General features: G+C 41.4%; 1 protein-coding gene across 1 annotated transcript in view; it reads left to right on the top strand.

Annotated features, from left to right (window-relative positions):
• Positions 1 to 18,794, top strand: part of SCIN (scinderin) — a 52,879-nt gene that overhangs the window by 10,835 nt on the left and 23,250 nt on the right. Inside the window, exon 4 of the mRNA XM_054817914.1 lies at positions 9,387 to 9,536. Within this exon, the coding sequence (XP_054673889.1) occupies positions 9,387 to 9,536 (150 nt within the window). The remainder of the gene's footprint in view (positions 1 to 9,386; positions 9,537 to 18,794) is intronic.

Raw genomic sequence — 18,794 nt, 5'->3', positions numbered from 1 at the left:
CGCATCCTGTCCTGGCATAGCTGTGCTCAAGCCCTCCCAGAAGCCATGGTCTTCTGCCATACTTCCCATCCTGTCCTTTTGGCTGGAGGGTGCTGAGCTCTTCCTGGTGTCCCACCTGAGAGGTACCAGGACAGGTTTGGCAGTTCTTGGTGGCCATAAGCTGTCTGGCCTTGCTCTGTGCTGTCCCCTTCAGCTCCAGATGCAGATCTCACTGCATCACCCCATCCTCTAGCTACCTCCCCTTAGCCACATCCCTCTTTCTTCTTCCATCACCAAGACATATTATCAAAACAGCAAGGAGCATGAGAGGGCATGGAAAATGACCATGGAAGGGAAGGAAGAAGATTAATCATTGTGCCATTCAGTGAATAACATACACACTGTTTCCCAGGCTATTTTAGTATTATCCTGATGCATATGTTAATGTAGCTTATATATGTATATTTCTGATAAGCTGTGCTAAAGACTTTCATCTCTTTTGTCAATTTTCTTAGCAATTGGTTTAAAGTGAGAAGAAGGCTTATCAGTATATCAGTTCACCCTACATACATTGGTGTACACTGGTGATGTACAAAATGTGAACGTTGAGACAGGATAATTTGGGTAGCTATCAAAGCATGGAACGGAAGTAATGGGAGTAGCAAGACAATAAATTAATATGAAGTGATCGGCTGATTTTATTGAAAGCTTCTCAACTCAGTTTCAGAAACTCTGCTGTATGAAGGCTGTCTAAAGTTGTATCCTTAGTGACCAGCAAAAATTCAGGTAGAGCTTTGTAAAATGTAAGACTTGGTTTTCTCTGGCTGACTTCCCTCTTGGTGGGAGGCAGCAGCAGTGCTATGAGCCAAGTGACTGCAGAGCGCAGGGAGAGGGCTGCGTACCGCTCAGCCTCCTGGGAGACATTGGGAGACAGTTGTTAAAATAAGGAGATGGGGGATGTGTGGTAAGTACCAAACAGTTCTGAGCTTGGGCCTGATTGAGTTTGGAAAGTTTTGTCAGTACAATCAAAGTTCTGCTAATGAAACGTTACCCTTCCCAAAGGAAGAATGCAGATGGTGAAATAACTATATCTCAAGTTAAGTGAAGACTGAAGGTAAACTGCATTCAGTTATCCATCCTTCGCTTTCCTATAGTGGTGCTTATAAACTGCTTTATAATCAGCCAAGAGGTTGCTGGTTTGAAATTTAAGAGCCTGTGGTGTGCTTAAAAACAACTTTTTGTGCCATCCAGCAATCAATGTATGTACTTCTCACGTGCTCCTTGAATCACAAGTGAAAATTACAATGTTAGAACTCAAAAGTATGAGGCTGAATAAAGCTGTTGTGATCATGTATCTGTCAGTATGCTCCTACTTGAACTCCCGACATAATAGCTATTTCACAAGGACAAAAAAAGATTGCACAAAGACACTAGTAAAAATACATCACACAAAAAGGCTGGCTTTTTTATGACAGCTGTTTTTCATAAAAGCTGTTAACTTGGTATGGATTAAATTATGTTTACAAAAAGAAAATTAACTTCTGCTTTTTAACAGAAAAATCAAGAGGACGGATACTTGCTTTATGATTATGACTATGGGGTATGAATCAGCATCACATTACAACCTTGAGCACGGTTGTAGTTTTGCTTGCCTCAAATCTCCCTGCCTTCTTGCCTGCACTATCTCTTAGGTGGCTTTGCTGCTCTTCCTTTAGAGAAACCAGTTCACAATCAGCCTATTAATCACTTTAATAATCAGTGTTTGGGTATTAACAGGACTGGAAGAGCAGATTCTTGCATGTTGGAGTTCATCACTGTAAGTTTCTTTCTTTTTCCAGTTGCTTTCTCTGGCACTAACAACTACCCATGTCCTTTGTCCGTGTTCTTTATTCACGTTTCTCCTACGACTAACCTCTTCCCCAGTTTCCCCAGAGCTGAGAGTTAAACTATCGCTCATGCTGTAGCAGGGAGTTGCCAAACAAGGAGCAGAGCTTGAAGAACTGAACTGCTTTAGTTCTCTAGTAAGTCTATGGACTTATTAGCAGCTTTAAAATGTGGTTCTATCTATGCACAGTTTATCTTACAGAAAAGTGAGATGTTAGTTTACTAAGTCTGTGAACCAATTATTTTTACACTTCCAGTAGTGTAAACTCCAGCATTCTGGAAATGGTTATAGTCCCAAAGTCATCAGATGAAGAAAAATAAATATGAAGTTTTTTTCTCCTCTTCAGTCGAGTATTCAGGGTATGTAGTTTTCCTTCATACTCTCTGGACTGAAAAGCTTCCCCTTGCCCCCACTTGTATGCAGGAAAGTGGCTGGAACAGACCATGGTTAAAGCTTCAGGTGGACAGGACATACGTGTTAGCACAGGGATTCAGTTAGGTTACTTCCTGATGCTGTAGGAAATCCAGATGTTTTGCTGCTTGTGCTCCTGTTATTCAGAATGAATATCCTCCTGGTACTCACCCTTTAATGCACTGTGATATAGCAACAGCTATTCCCAGAATATACGAGCAAATCAGGTGTGAGAGGAAAAATACATGTAGTAAGTACATGACTGCGGTACATCTGACTTATTTTTATTCTGACAGTTTGTTCCAGTTGAATCAAATGGGAGACTCCAAGACCGATTACAAAGACACTATTGTAATTATACCAGGGCCAGGCTTGTGGTGGCCTCAGCAGCATTCTGGCTGAATGAATTCAGAGTTTGTTTTGGATTATCAAAACTCTACAACTTTCAATGGTTCACTGTATTACAGTTTCAACAAATATAAAAGGCAGATTTGATGAACATGTGAAATTATTTTATTTTTTCTTTTCCCTGCCTGTATCAAGAATTCAACAGCCAAGGCAGGAAAAAACATTGAATAATTTAAGGAGAAAAATGTACTCATAAGCCTATGTTAATGTGGTTCAATCCAAACGTTCCTCTTAATATATTAGGTCAGTTCCTAAAAAAACTGAATATCAGTGAACTGACAAAAAGCTCTATATCCTACCCACTTTTATTCAGTCTTACTGTTCGGTTATTTTTCCCCACCATTTGGACTTTGTTTTCTTGATTTAGCACTCTTTTTCTACTTTTTTTTTTTTACTTTTTTTTACTTTTTTTTTACTTTTTTTTTTTTAAAAAAAGCTCCACACTTGTGCTTTAGAGCTCTCCATTTGATTTCCAAAACCTTGGTGTTTGAATTGCAAACACCAAGGTAACGTGCATTTGTTTTACAAATACTTTTACTGAGAACTGAAGGCATTGGAAGCATTTCTGTTTGCGGTTCATATAAAAACTTTTTTCCAAGGCTATTTGCGTTTTGTATTGGCTTTTTTCCTTTCAATTTGTTAACTTTAAGAGACTAGATGTTAACAAAGAACAGTTACAGCTAAAATGAACTCTTGCCTTATCAGAACAGCTGTTTATTAATGACCGTGAAGAGAATGAATGGAGTCTCAGCTGAGTGCATGCCAATTATTTTGATACAAACACAGGAGCATGATAAGATATATATACACATGCTTTGCCAATATTTGCGCATGTTCAATCTGCCTTTAGCGTTGCTTTCCCCACTTCGCTGAAGAAGTGGTATCTTAGGTTCGCCCATGTGAAAATTAGGAGTGCAGGCTCCTTTGGGCACTCCTGCATCACAGCTCCTCTCCTCCTGACTCACCTTTCCTTACAAACCTCATCAGCCTTTCTTTTACCTACCCACTGTGAAACCACTACAGTGGCTTTCTGTGATGTGATTATTTGCCCAGGTCTGATTCTATCTAATAAACAGAAGCAGCTAAGCCTAAGAGAAGAAAGGAATTAAGGTAGTCATAACGTTACAAACCTTCTTCTCTTGCTTTTCCCCCTTTTCTATGAATTGTGGGGGTAAAGAGAACGTGGTGTGGTGTTTCACGTGAGTGAGCAGGTTTAGCTGGTCGTCTTTTTTGCACTAAGCCCCTCTGCTTCGTAGCCGTGCCTCCGTACCTAATGTTGTTCTTTAGATGAACAGAAGACAGCGTCCTGACTGACATATATTAAGTCAGCATAAGCTACGTCATGTTGACATGACACTATCCACACTATAGATTTAGCTGACTCTTAGCTAAGAGTGGTAATTTTTTTTAATTGAGGTGCAATTACGTTTTGGGAGCATGTTTTGGTGTAGATCCAGGCAAAGGTGGACAGGCTTAGGGTGCATCAGGGTCTGCCAACAAAGAATAGAGGCACACCAGCTTGTGATACTTCACTTAAAGTCTTTCCTTAATGAAAGCTTAAATTTTTATTTTAAGATTGGTAACACTTAATCCCTCAACCATTTCACTGTTACGTTCTACCAAATTTGAAGTTTTGCAACAAATTTGCTGCAAATAGGTTTCAAAACTATTTAATTTGTTTAGCTTTTTGTGTCTCTTCATGTAAGAGAATGCAAATCAGCAGTTACCTATGGGCCTGGAAATTAATAGGTACTTCAGTAAAGATGTAGTATTAAAACACTTTTATGTTCAGGACATGTTTGTAACTAGAACAAAATTGTGAGTTCTTCCTAGATTTAAACGTCTTTGTTTTGCTTTCGTAGTCCTGGCTAAGATTCATAGAAAAGACACTAGGACACCGAGTATATTTTCATTTGCCTCCAAACTGAGCAGGCTGCCAGTGGAATACAGAGGTGGCTGTGTGTTAGAAAGGAAAATTGGTTTTTATGTCACTTCTGAAATAAGCAAGTTTTTTTGTTTATTTTTCCTTCTCTTGCTCTGCATGCCATGTGAGGTTGGAGCAGGAAGGCAGGAGGTGTGCTTTCACAATCCTTCTCCGTAGAGGGCAAAGTGCCAAGGTACTCTTACTCAGAGTTACACATGAGCCTTACACGATGACTCTGCCACACGCTTGTGTGGAAGCTAAGTGTTGGGTCAGTTTGAATGTGCTGTAGAAGTCTCATGTGACTTGCTCAAGGTCACTCTGCGGGCCAGAAGCTGTCAGGAATGAAAGTGACTCCTGCTACTCTGGAGCGAGAAGACCGAACTGCATTCCCAAAACATGCAGACGAGGAGAGACCTCGCTGTGACTGCAGTGTGCATGGCGCAGACCCGATTTGCCATCCCGACCTCCCTCAGGAGCTCTAGGGTAGTCATTGTGATTATTTATGATAACATTTTCCCACTGTGATCTGACAAGGATATTGATATCAACAACCATTGCTATCGGGTAGCAGAATAGCTGTCTTCCACGGCATCTCTCTCAAACTCTGTTGGAGATTGAAAAAAATAAAATACTGCTGGTACAAACTTCTGAAAATAAACTAGGCTTGGCACAGGAATTACTGATGAATGAAGTTTTGTTTTTTTTTTTTTTTTTTTGAGGGGAGTGAACACTTGAAGTCTATTTTCATTTTAATGGAAACATTTTTTGTCAGCCTGCCAATTCAAAATAAGGTTAGCAAAACAAACCTAAATATAGTGAAGGTGTAGTACAGCTAAGAAATTGCGAAAGCACTGAGCTAAAGCTAAATACCACATTATGGCCCTAGTTCAGCACTTTATATATATGTCTAAAAATAAATACATGAATAATGAAATACAAGCCAAAAGCTCAGCGGTCTCCTGGACATGGTTAGATAACTATCTGACTGTATTTCAGGTAAATCCAGATCTAAATATTAGCCTTGTCAAGAAGTGGCTTTAACTTTTAAAAAATCTCTTTTTCTGACTTTAAATTGTTAAAAACTTAAAACTTCAATCTGCCTAAAGGTTGAAATGGGTAAGTTATATCAGGAAGACAAACTTGTAAATATCCAGATGTACTTCTACTGTGAGGCTTCAAAATTAGATACATTTAAAAATAATTGAGATTATTTTACTTCAGAAGAGAAAATTAACTAAATCTAAACTCCTGAAAGCTTGTAGCACTGAATGCTTAAGATATTTTAGTGCTCATAGTAAATACAGTAAAATATTATATACTTTGGGACATTTTCATGACTTGTGGCTGCTCACTTCCTTCTATTAAATTACACAGTACCTGAAATTCAGCTTTCAGGATTTTAATAAAGAATACTGTCTTTATTCTCTAATGCTGAAAAGAATCAGATTCTTATTTCTCTAGCTTTTAAAATAATTATTTTTTTCAAATAACCAGGGAAGATGGAGCTTATAGGAATGGTATGGCTCGTCTATGTGAACTCCAGATCAAGTATGTTTTCAGACATAGCTTGTTCATTCAAATATTTTTATGCAGCAGAAGAAAACATTTACCACACAAGGTTTCTCAAGATTATGGCTAATGAAATTTCACATTTATTTTAGTTTAGGACAAAAGTATTTAGGCCACGTTATTTTGTGGGAATGTTTCTGTAGTTGAGGAGTGTGGAGTCCATAAGGAAACTAATGAAATCTGCAAATCAAAAAATCTGAAATCCATTACTGTAGAATTTAAAGGTCTTTCTCCTTCATCAGGCTGATTTGAGAGCTAGAGCCAGTGGATTGTAGGAGAGCTCAGTTTAGTCACTTGCTGACCTGAGGACAAACTGGGAGAGTGAGGCGTAGCTGGGGTGCACTGTGCAGTGGGACCTTTAGGAGATGCTAAGAAAAGAAAACATGAATTTATTGTCTGAGAAGTAAAGGTCTTCGTAATTTGCAGTGACAGTTTCAGTCTCACAATATCCTTTGTGGTCAGTGCAGTAAATACTGTTCATTTTGTAGATGAGAATACTTGTTTGAGGTTGCATGGCCAGTTACCAGAAGTCCAAGAGAAGGCTGACACGTACGACTAAAACTGAACTTTTAACCTTTCTGAACGAGTAATCTCCATGAATCACAGCATACACGCTGAGATAAGGCAATAGCTGCCTGACCTCTTCAGCTAATTGTCTATATGTATTGTCTTCCTCTTCCTTATTGCTTCTGTAGACTGGGAAATAAAGAATTCCTATTTATTGCTGCTGTATCTCTAGTGACTCCTGTTTTCTCACATAATTTCAAATAAGCTCAATTAGTAGGAGGTAGGCTAAGAGGAGAATGAGTAAGTTTGAGTGCTGAAATTCTCAGAAACTAAAGGAGTCTGTGTTTTGGGAAGTCTCCCAAAATTTGGGAGAAGATGGCTGAAGCAGTGCATGGCTATAATAACTATATTAAAGAAAAAAATGCTCAGATTGAAACTTTTGACTTTCTACACACTTAAGGCAGTCTTTCATGAATACTTTAGAAAATTCTGTTTCCCTGCGTATGCACAGATATTTTCTTTTCCTGTGGAAATGTTGAAAATCAGGTTTAAGATAGGGTTCAAACCTGAAGCCAAGTATGTCTCCAGATTCTGGATACTTAGTAAGCTGACAATAGTTAAACCAGAACTTGGAAGCAGATTTTTTTTTTTTCCTTGTCTTAAGCCTACAGTCAAGTTGGTAAAGGCAAACTGAAAACCTCACAGCATTCATTGCATAACATCTGCAAGTTGAAAGTTCTGGGACTCTGTGTAATCCTGACGTAAGCTTAAAACTTTGTCTCTGAAGGATGTTTCCAAAGGGAAGGGAACTTGGCTATGAGATCAGTGAGTTTTATTTTTTTTGTGTCTAAGCTGGTGAAAAGTAAACATCAGAAGATACTAGCGTGGTTTTGCATGTGGGTGACATTGTTAGCTGTCTTCTAAAAGTTTGCATATCTTAGTACTGAGAAGCTTCATCTCCTGCTTGTCTCAAGCCACCATTTCAAGAACTATTAAATAACAATAACGGTCAGCAGAAATAGCTTAAAAAGCATTTTTTGAATGAAACAGCTTTTCATCCAAAATCTAAGTTTTATACAGTTGTATGTACATGATAAAACTAAGACCCCAGTAATTTACCTAGTGAGGGCTCTGATTAAATCCTCGTTATTTGCACTGTACTTGAACGCAAACCAGTTCAACCTTTTTTAAAGCTGAAAATTACTGTGTACCTTTATTGCTGTACTGTTTGGGCTATTTGACAGAACCATGTGAAGCAGAATCAAATTACTTTCTTCCAGAGGAAGGGAGGGGGGAAAAAAGCAACCAGCCAGGCTGATTAATTTCCTTTGACTAGCTCCTTCCAGCTCAGCCTCTAGCGGCTCTCCAGCTTATGTTCTGCTGCTTCTTAGTGATTTTCATCAAGGCCGGAATGTAAATTCTTTATTCTGAAATGCTTTGCATTCAGGATAAATAACGGGACTTGCCAAAACTGGGGGTCCTTGGTCTGTGGTGTGACTGGGTTAGGTGACCTTAGACTGGTTCTGGTGGCCCTCCTTCCTGAGAGGTGCCTTGGGAACATGCTCCATTCTGGTGGAATTGTGCTTTCCCCGTCATGTGTGGGTCATACCCATTCACTATCTATTCAGCCAGATGAGAGGAAGGCCTTGAGGGCCTGTAAGATGGTATCTAGGAGTGGGCTGCTGCCACCAGAGCGCTCGCTCATCAACATGGAGAGCTGCTGCTGCAGTGTCAGAGGAGCCCCTTGTGAAGGTGGCAGCCGCAATGGGGCAGATTGCCCCTGTGGCAGCACCGTGCTCCTAGCTGCTGCGTTTCCTGAATGGAGGCATCTTTCACAGATGTGTCTCTTGCCTTTATTTTATTCAGTTCCTGAGGCAAGAAGGGGGACCAGGAAAGGGGTCCGTCTTCTGCTGGGGAGGAACTTGGTGTTTTAACTGACCAAAAAACTGTGTATTCCTGATCTGTAAGTCTTTAGATGTAATTTATAAAGACATTTGTGATAACTACAGTCAGAAGGGCTTGCATTAGTCTGAGGTTAACAAACTTTTAAGAGCACTGGATCAACTGTACACTGAGGAAAAGTCTTCCGGTGAAGAAGACTTTGTATTGAAAACACCTATGCCATCCATTTCCACTTGAGCTGGTTTTGTGGCTTGATGCAGCAGAGCATGCAACAAATATCATTGTACAGAAAAAAGTCACCAAAATAAAAACTGGATTAAAAGATCTAATGTTACTTTTGAGTAGCAGATACAAGCAGAATTTTCCTTGAGATTTTGAAATTACTTTGTTTCTTGCCACAGATGGGAATCAGCACTGCTGAAGTAGCATAGAAGAGGAACTGCCAGATATAAAATAAAACCAATTTGCACTAGCAAATTTAGGAGTTTCACGTTCTTTAAATAGCTGAAGATATATCTGTATTTGGGATAAAACTCAGTCAAACCAAAACTCTGACTATTCTGAGATCGAGTGATCTCCTAGTATGTGGATGCTAAATTACATTATGTAAATATCTTGCATATTACAAATATCTAGATGACTTAGCAAATCTTTTCTGGAAAGTATTTCTGAAAGATGTAGTTTCACTAATGTTCTAGTGGTTTAGATCCAGTAAGATAATTATTAATCAAATACTAATTTCATAATTTTGCTCAGTGTTGAATTTTATTGCTAACGTGTGTGTACTTTTAATTATTGTAGGAAATCTATCAGTGGTGTGGCTCATCATGCAATAAATACGAGCGGCTGAAGGCTACTCAAGTTGCTGTTGGCATTCGGGACAATGAACGAAACGGAAGGTCTAAATTAATTACCGTGGAAGAAGGGAGTGAACCAGAGCAGCTCATAGAGGTATTGTAATATGTGTACCAGTTACTGACATAGCTGTGAATATAATGTTTTTACACCTCAGGAACTAAATAGGATTGGGCTCAAACCTTATGTTCTTTAAGGACTCCAGGAAATCAGATTTAGGTTATGGTAGGCCAGTTTGTACTTCTTTTCCCTCCTTATCCAAGCAGTGTTAAGTTTATTGGGCAGTAGAGTCTCAGATAATTAAGCATCTGAGAATACTTTTTCAAGAACTAAATGTCTGCTTTTTTGTATTAGCTGTAGGATGACTGAGTTAACAGCACAGCTCATACCTGAACCACGCTATCTGCTTTGTGTGAGGAAAGAGCAGCATCGAGGTGGGACAGCACCGAACAGGAGGAAAGACATAGAATTGCTATGTCTAGGATGTCAACAAATGTCGCAAATTGCATAGAGATGGATGGGGCCAAGCACACTGCTTTGCACACCCATTTCTATTACAAAGTCTTATGCATCTAGCCTCTAGTAACCTTAGTGAGCCCCTTCCTCGTAAGTTTAGAAAGTTTAACTGTTTACTGAAAAAACCAGAATTTAGATTTAATAACTGAGCTGATCAAAGTACAGTGCAAAAAAATTATTCCCTAATTTATGGTGTTTTCAGACTTTCAAAAAATTAACAGGTACTCATAAGATGTTGCAGGCCACATCCTAATAAAAGCATTGTCACTTGGCATTTGTGTGCTAAATTAAGCTTTTTCCATTCATTCTCTAAAAAGAAGGGAGAAGCAGGGTCATAAAGCAGTCCTTCAATAAAATGGAAAATGTACAGTTAGAATATTATCTTGTACTTCAGATTAACGTCAGGAAGTAACGCTAATGGTGCATGCAGGTATGCCATTATTTTTGATGGTGCCTACATTCAGTTTTGTGACACGGACTGTAGCAAGTTATTGCCTAAGCAGCAAAACGTGCCAGGTGCTGAGCCACCAGCCCGTGGCCGTGCTAGCTGTGGTGACGCCTGTGGATCTGTCCATCTGCTTGCAAAGACTTTCTGCCTGTGGGTGTGAGTACAGAGGTGGCTGTGCTCAGAAGCAGGGGAGGTGGCACTCAGTGCACTGGAGATTTTTGAAGGAAAAAAACAACTCCAATCCAGCTTTTTACTTCCTTGTACAGACTTCTCACACCGGCTCTGATGTGGCACATATTTTACACCTATAACTATTACGAAAAGAGCACAGGTTGGCAATTAGAGCCCAACCTCCTGCTCCTTACTTGAATCATGGTATTGGGTCGCAGCCCACTGCGAGCTGCGGCTGGGTGGCACCGTGGGAACCTGCTGGCACGGTCCCCTGGCAGCAGCCTCCTCGTGCCAAGCCCATCCCGGGGTTACAGCTCAAGGCTCTGCACGGGGTTTACAATAAGCTCACATGTGAGTTGGGAGCATTGGACAGAACAGCTGCACTTTGCACGTCTGTCCTGAGGTAAAGTTAATTTTCCTCCTAGCAGCTGGTATAGTGCTGCGTTTTGGATTGAATAACGTTGATAACACACTGATGTTTTAGTCGTTGCCAAGCAGTCACAGACTTCTCAGCTTCTCATACTGCCGGGCCAATAAGTAGGTGGGGGGTGCCCAAGAGGCTGGGAGGGGACATGGCCAGGACAGGTGACCCAAACTGGTGAAAGGGACGGTCCATACCATATGACCTCATGCTCAGTATATAACTGGAGGATAGGCAGGGAGGTGGTTTGACTCAGGAACAAGCTGAGCATTGGTTTCAGGTAGTGAGCATTTGTGCTGTGCATCACTTGTTTAATATTAATATTAATATCATCTTCCTTTTCTGTCCTATTAAACTGTCTTCATCTCAGCCCACAAGTTTTACCCTTTTTTTTCTTTTCAATTCTCTCCCCCACCCCTCTGGGGGTGGTGAGTGAGCGAACGGCTGTGTGGTTGTGGCTGCCTGCCGGGTTAAACCATGAGAACCTCTGACCTGACCACGGTGCGGATGCCGTGCCACTGCAGGAAGGATGCGGGCCCACCGCAGGGATGGCCGTCAGGAGGCCGGCTGCCTCCCCCGACAGGCGATGAGCGGCAGGGATATGTTAGCCTCACCCCTGCATCTGTTTGCCAGATTTTTTCAGCTGGCTGCAACTGTTGTTTTGTAGCAACCTTGACGCATGATTAAGAGCTGGAAAAATGCCAAGGTTGCATTTTGATCCTGTAGTGCATTGTTATTGTATCAGGGAATAAATCTTTTCTTCGCTTGCTCAGCAGCGCATGAAGAAGTTTCTGCTTTTCCTTTTGGATTGTGACTATAGAGGGAAGAAAAACGGGTAGTTCAATACAGGTGGGTTCATGGCTTTTATCCCCACTGGTGTAATGAGCCTGATTCGAATGAGTTTGTCAGCAGCCAGGGCTTAGCTTCTAGCCTGCATCGTGCCAGGTAGCCTTGCTTTTGGCAGCGCTGCTCACATAATGGGGTTTGCAGCTTGGCCGTGGCTGTCCCAGTCCAAGCTCTGAAATGTGCTGCTAATAAGCCCAGAGGGTAGTTAACCTCACAAATATATAAAACCTATTAATCTCTATTCCTGCTCAAATTGTGTCCAGTTCCTGGTGTTCTTCATTTGGATTTCTCCTTGCTCCCACAAAATTGTCTCTAACTTGCTGTAGCACCTGCCCAGGCCGACTGCTCTGAAATTGGCATTGTGCTCGTTTCTTCCCTCTGCATCAGGAAGGATGGATTTTTGCCATCCCCAGCTTTCTTAGAAAAAGGTTGATTTCTTTTCTAGGGAAAAGAATTATGTACTTTAAATACTCATTTTGTCATCCAGTATGTCACTGAAATCGGAATGAGATTTCATAAAATTATCTCCTCTGATAAATGTCAGGAATGATCCACCCTCCTGTGAGCTAGAAATCTGCTTACCGTATCAGTGGCTAAACTTGCTTGGCCAGCGCTGCTAGAAGAGTGTTCACGAGGCAGGGGCTGACATACATACCCACCATGAGTGCCAGCGTAAAGAGCCGATAGCGATCTTATCCCTGCCCCCTAAGCACGGAGTCGTGACTCCCAGCCAGGAAAGCGAGACTGCTGTGCCTGCGGGCCCGCCATGATTCAACAAGCCCTGCCGGCCTTCTGTCCCGCTATGGGACTAGCAGAGGCAGCAGCGGCTGTGCTGGGTCGGTGTTTCCCAGCCTGCCCGCTTTCCCGTTGGGAGCTGGGGAGCTGTGGGTGAGGAGAACTAGTCTGACAAGGGCGGCTGCCTGCTCCCAACTACCATTTTTAGCAAGGACCTGCGAACGGGCTGGCACCGCTTGAGCAATTTGCCCGTGGGAGAGAGCTGTCTGGAGCATGCTGTAGGGCTGGATGAATTGCTGTGGCAGGCCAGCATGATACAGCTTGCTCGCCCTGGGAAAGGAGAATGGCTAGGAGCTGGGTACGTGAGTAGTTTTGACAGCAGCAAGCCCTTTCTTCATCTGCTGTAGTGACCAGGGGCTGCTTGGGAACACACAGTGACCGTGCTGCGCCCGCGCTCAGGAAACACGGTGGATTTGGAAGGCTCAGACCTGCAGTGGGTGCACAGGAATCGCTAGAACTCTTCAGCTACGAAGACGAGGCAGAAACTTCTGTGCAAGCACATGAAAGGTATTTAGTCTACCTGGTCTCACCTCTGTGTTTGCACTTTAGGTGAGGTACTGACTGGCAGGTTTAAATAAGCAGTGCTGTATAGGGTTGCTGCCTTGGAAATTTAAAAACTAAAGTGACCACCTTGGACAAATTGCTGCTCTCGCTGCTCAGTAACCATGACTGGTCTCCAGAGTCACAGCTGCCCCTAGTAAAATTCACCAAATGCCAACTCTGCTCTGATTTTCACAGGTAAGCAGCTGAATAGACTTACTCATTCTGCTGAATCTTAGCCCTGAGACTTCAAATTGTGTTACAGGAAGTTTTTCATCTGCATGTGACCAATCCAAAAATAGATCTTAGCAACCCTTGAGTCAGTTTGGTTGCTCTAGAGTGACCACGGTAGGGTTAGAGATAACAAAGTTTCTTTTTTTTTTCCTTTAACCAAAAAGAACACTAAATACATGGTTTCCAAGCTAACCTAGGACCAAAATCTTCTCGGGTCAGTTGCTAGCCCTGTCAGAAGCCCCCTTGGGCCGACTGCACTGACACTGGTTCTTGCCTTTCTGACTGCTCGCAGTGGTAAGCAGAGATCTCACAGCATCGCATTTGCACACCCAACTTGTGTCACTGAGAGCAGCAAGGTCTGAGAGTGCAGCCGCAGTAACAGGTAGCTGTGCTCTGGACGGACAATTTGCTAATTGTATTGGACTCTCAGCTCTAATTCTGAAGAGAGGACAACATAGGGGAAGCTAAATTTAAAAATAGTTTCCCATGATCTCCTTACTCAGCATTGTAGGAAATGGTGAGCAGGATGAGTGAATGACTGAGGTACCCCGTTTTTTTTCTCCAGTGAACTTATTGCCCACTGTTTGGCTAGTGAATGTGTAAGCTGTGGTTCTGTTTTCAGAGCAATGGCAAACTGGAGAAACGAGGAATCGGAAATGTCTGGTTTTGTGAAGTTTTCTAGTTGGCCAGCAAGCTGAAGCTGACCAACACAGAAACACAGAAATTTGGTTCTGAGTCACCCAAGGGAAAGATGCAAAGCATCCAATCTTCCATGCGTAGCGCACCAACACCTTCATCTGGTGTCATACCTCTAGAGACAAAGTAGGAGAGGAGAGGAAAGTCTCAGTATATTTGCTTTACTATATTTGTGTAATTTGAAATATTGGACACTCTAACAGATTTTTAGATTGACAGTACTGTTCTGACTACATAGGCTCATCTCCCCATGATAGATTTTAAATATCTCAGGCAGCTGTTGACAGTCTGTCTGCAGGGTATAACAGCCAATGAAAAAGTAAGATAAACTGAGTTTTAATTAACTAAGTACTGAGCCTGCATCTGTCTCTTCTACTCAATCCTGAAGTGTTCAGCTAACAATTTTCAGGATGGTTCTTGTTTTCTATGCAGTCGAAACTGATTCTTAGGACCGTTTTGTTGTTTCCCCACAAATGACTCCTTTAAAACTGCAGCTCTTGGTAGCCTGTGATTGCTGCAGTTTTTACTGTGGAGGCTTTTGGCTTTCTTTTCATTTTTTTAAAGGTTTTTGATGTCATGGCTGAAACAATGAAACCTGGGAAACGTGACTGCTGAGGTCTAAAACCACAAGAAAATGAAGGATCATTTTTGAAATCACTCTTCTGCCTTTAAATTAAAAAATGCCATGACTTTTGTTTATTCAGCATTTGCATGTGTTGTGTACTTGGTTTTGTTAGATTTCTAGTGGCCTTGCAACAGATGAGTGCAAACTCACTTCTTATAAAATACTTGTGTAAATATTCACTTAGTTTATATTTGTTTACATATTGAGCAACAGAAGGAACCTCTTCCTCCTTTCTGATAACGCAGCCTTTCTCTTCTCTCCTTTTTCTTTCAAGCTCCTCAGAAATGCTTAATCCTGAAAATTCCTGAATGCCATTGTGTTCAGTGACGATTGTTTTTGCATGTGGCATGAATAAATACTACACACGGAGGTATGGGAATGGCTTGATCATATTACAGCCAGTCACACCTTTCCACCTCTGTAGCAGGAAAGGGACTGGTAGCGCTACACAGTGCTAACTCAGTCATGTGGATTAAATCTCAAGAGCACAGAAACTAAGAACTGCCCATTGCAAATGCAAGTTACAGAGGCTGCTTCTCTAGGAGACCCAAAAAATGCAAACATCACCACAACATCAATCTCCAGTAAACCTTAAATTAGCTGGATAGGTGTCTGGGCATATGGACAGAAGAGCAGGAGCACCCCCTCCTTTCTTGTAAATTCAAGTCCCTAAAAATTATTTGCTACAGAACAAAGATAGTTTCCAAGGGCAGCACAGAGCGCAGTGAGGTAGCTGGGGCAAACTAAGGCTTGCTGTGACTTGTGACTAGCATAAGTAGGTTGAACAGTGCAAGGGCATGCTTCTCTGAAGGAGCTAGGCAGCTTCCTGCAGTCTCTGGTCCTGTCACATGGATCACTGCGTAAGGCTCGAAGAGCCACGCGTGCCCCACCAGTTGGGTACCCGCTCCTTTCCCAGGGCCAGCAAGAGTAAGATTTGCCATCACAACTCTGTGAAAGCAAAAATTGCTATTACTGCTCTCATAACATTTGCATTTCTTCTTGTTCCCTTGCTTTTGGTTGTATTAGGAGGTCAAGTCATGCTAAGGAGAGGTCTGTTTGTTTTGTATACAGAGGAGTGGAGGAACAGTGGGAGTGAGGGTGATGCGGGAGGAAGACGAGGAAGAGGAATAACTTCTTTTGCAGAATACAAACTCCAGGCATTTCTAGGGATTAAACAATTGTTTTACTCCAATGCTGTGAATTCATAAGCTATGAATTGCATGTAACTGTTATGGTCCAGTCTGATCTGTTCACTAGGAAGAAAATGCCCAATATAAAAAATACCTTAATGAAGTCACACTAGGCCAAATTATCCATCGAGTTGGGAATATGTAAGCCAAAGGATTATCTTTTGTTATCTAGATTGAGACAGTTGGAAAACAAATGGACAAGCTTCTAGGGAATTTTGTGAAATAAATACTAGAAGTGAATTTCAGTTGCAGGGCAGAGGCAGTGTCAAACAGTCACATACAGAAAAGAATGAATGCACTGAGAGAGGGGTGAGGACAGCAGAAATTGTACCAGTCCCCAATGCAAAGACTCAGCTATGCAGTCAGACACACACAGAGAAGTTAACTGCATTTTCATGAGAATGCAAAAACTTAAGAAAGCTAATGGGCAGAAAATAGCAGAACTACTAGCTATAGATGCTAGCTGTAGTTGCATCGGCTACTCAAATGAACAGACAACTTTCTCAGGCTGCTTTGAAACTATGGGTCAGATTTACCCCTCAGGAAGACGAATAGCCTTCTTCACTGGATATATGCAGGTGTCAGCAAGAACACAATTTGGGTCTTGCCATTTTGAACCGTAAGAGTTTGTAGGATACAAACTCAAAATAGTCCAGGGGGAAAAATACTACACGTGCTTGTGCACCTTTCACAGCAACATCTGTCCTATCTGAGGAGTGGCAGTTTATTAATCATTACACTGCTTAATTAAAATTTATGATGGGCTATGAATGCAGATACAAAGTACAAACCCCTTGCCCTGCAGGGAGCCAGTTTCACGCTGTCAAAACCAGGCGTCCTGTTTTCTTTCTAATTACTGAGTGTATCTCCTTCATTAAGGACAGTCCTTTTTCTTGATGCAAATTTCCATTTGAAGGACTCAGTTATGCAACTTGTACTCAGACAAAACACTCATGGCCTGGATTTCAGTACAGCTTAGCTGCTTTACACCAGCTGAGCATTTGGCCCAGCGTTTTCCCCAGGCCCAGGCAGAAAATCAGCAGGGGTTCTGCCCGAAAATGGCAGAGGCTGGTATGGAGGACTCTTGAGCAACATTGTGAGTTACCCATAATGTTCTTCAAGCTGCAGTTCTCGATCTTGGCTGCCTGAAGCCAGGTGCTTAAATGACGGGGAACTGAATAGGAGCTGCAGGTGGCAAGTACATCTGAAAGTCAGGCTTTTAATTAAGTCTCTAAATACGGATTTCAGTGCCTGCATTAGAAATTTTACTTCAGACAATGTTCAGCCATGTCTTACTGCATGGTATGAACTAAATAGTTTATGAACAGCTCTAATAATAGATGGTTGAAAACCTAATTTCTTATGCTGGGAAAGATGCTTCTATACTAGGTATTTTAGTGAATTTCTAAAATGGTAATGAATTTCTGGAAGCACTTGCAATTAAATTGTAACGTGTCTCGTTTGCATTCTCGTGGGTGAGAAAACCACTCACCTTTGTTATGTTTTCTTCTTCAGCAGCTGTAGTGCTTGCAGGGTTACCACCTTAGTCAATTATAATCTTCTAATTACATGTTAGAATATTAATGGAGTTTGTAATGGCTTTTTTCCTTTCTGTGCTAGACTATCAAGAAATCTATTGATGAAAAACCACTATAACTTTCAGTTATTAAATGAGCGTAATTAAGAAGACAAGGCCAAAGAAAAATGTTGTTAGCAGTTATCTCCATGTAGAGTTGTTAGCAGTTCCTTCTGCTTTATTGGGACATAAAGTTAGGCATGCACTTAAATCTTTGTAGCTTTGCAGAAGGAACAGGCATCTTAAGCGCATGTGCACATCTCTGCAGGATTTGGGTCTCATTTCTAATATTTCTGCTGGTATCAGAGGAGGCTGTAACAAAGGAGTAGGATTAAAATATGAGGCAGAAAAGATTAGTATAAATGCAAAAAAGATGTAGGGGTGATTACTTATTGTATTTTTAATTATGCTGCAGGTTGTCAGGTTGCTGAACAGCTCAATTCTCAACGTTCAGCAGCAGTAATGATTAAAAACGTCTGCATAGTTACTGCCATTCACCCTCCCAGCTTCTTTAGTATGGGATCACTGTTCATCTTGGAGACATCCTAAAAGGCAAACATTTGAAGATAACACAGGCTGGGGGTTCCCTCCACTCATTTCATGCATACCTGATCTCAGTGTAAATAGCTAGCTTAGATACTGCCAGCTGTGCGGTCCCAGCAGGACAGAAGGTAGTTTGTTTTACCTCGGAGGCAAACTATTGAAAAACATCGAATTTGTATTCTCAGGACTGATCTAGCAACTTTTATTGTGAACATGTTATCTGTGGCCTGTTTCACAGAGTGGGAAATTAATGTTAGAATATCATTACCATACCAGTAAAGGCTTTATATTCAAGTTATATCCCAGACAGATATGCAAAGTTGCAAATACTGTATGAAAAACTGCCAAAGCCTAATGCCCTATTTTTAGGAAGTTAAGCAAAGAGCTATGAATAAAATTATGATTTGCATTTGGAATTCCTGAGACAACACAAACTGGCTAAAAACGTAGGCCATAATTTATGCGTCAAAAGTGCCATGAGCAACTGATGTGTTTTGCTATTTTATAGCAAGCTGAATGCATACAGATCAGGTTTAGACCTTACTACCAGAAAGTCCTTTTGATAAATTACATGGTAAAACAAAACCAAAAAAACCCAATCAACAACGTACCAGAACTGTTTGTTAGCATAAAACATCCTTGTGTCCACTTCTCAGTATTTTATGGCTGTTTCCATCTTATTTTCAGTCTCTGTTCAGGCAGGAGGGAGGTCTTTGGCTCAAGGTGAGCATGTAACGACAACTGTTGTTGCTG

This window comes from Grus americana, chromosome 2 (assembly GCF_028858705.1).
Source record: "Grus americana isolate bGruAme1 chromosome 2, bGruAme1.mat, whole genome shotgun sequence".
In the NCBI taxonomy this organism is placed as follows: Eukaryota; Metazoa; Chordata; class Aves; order Gruiformes; family Gruidae; genus Grus; species Grus americana.
Note: the sequence above shows the minus strand (reverse complement) of the source record. Positions and strands in the feature narration are given on the sequence as shown.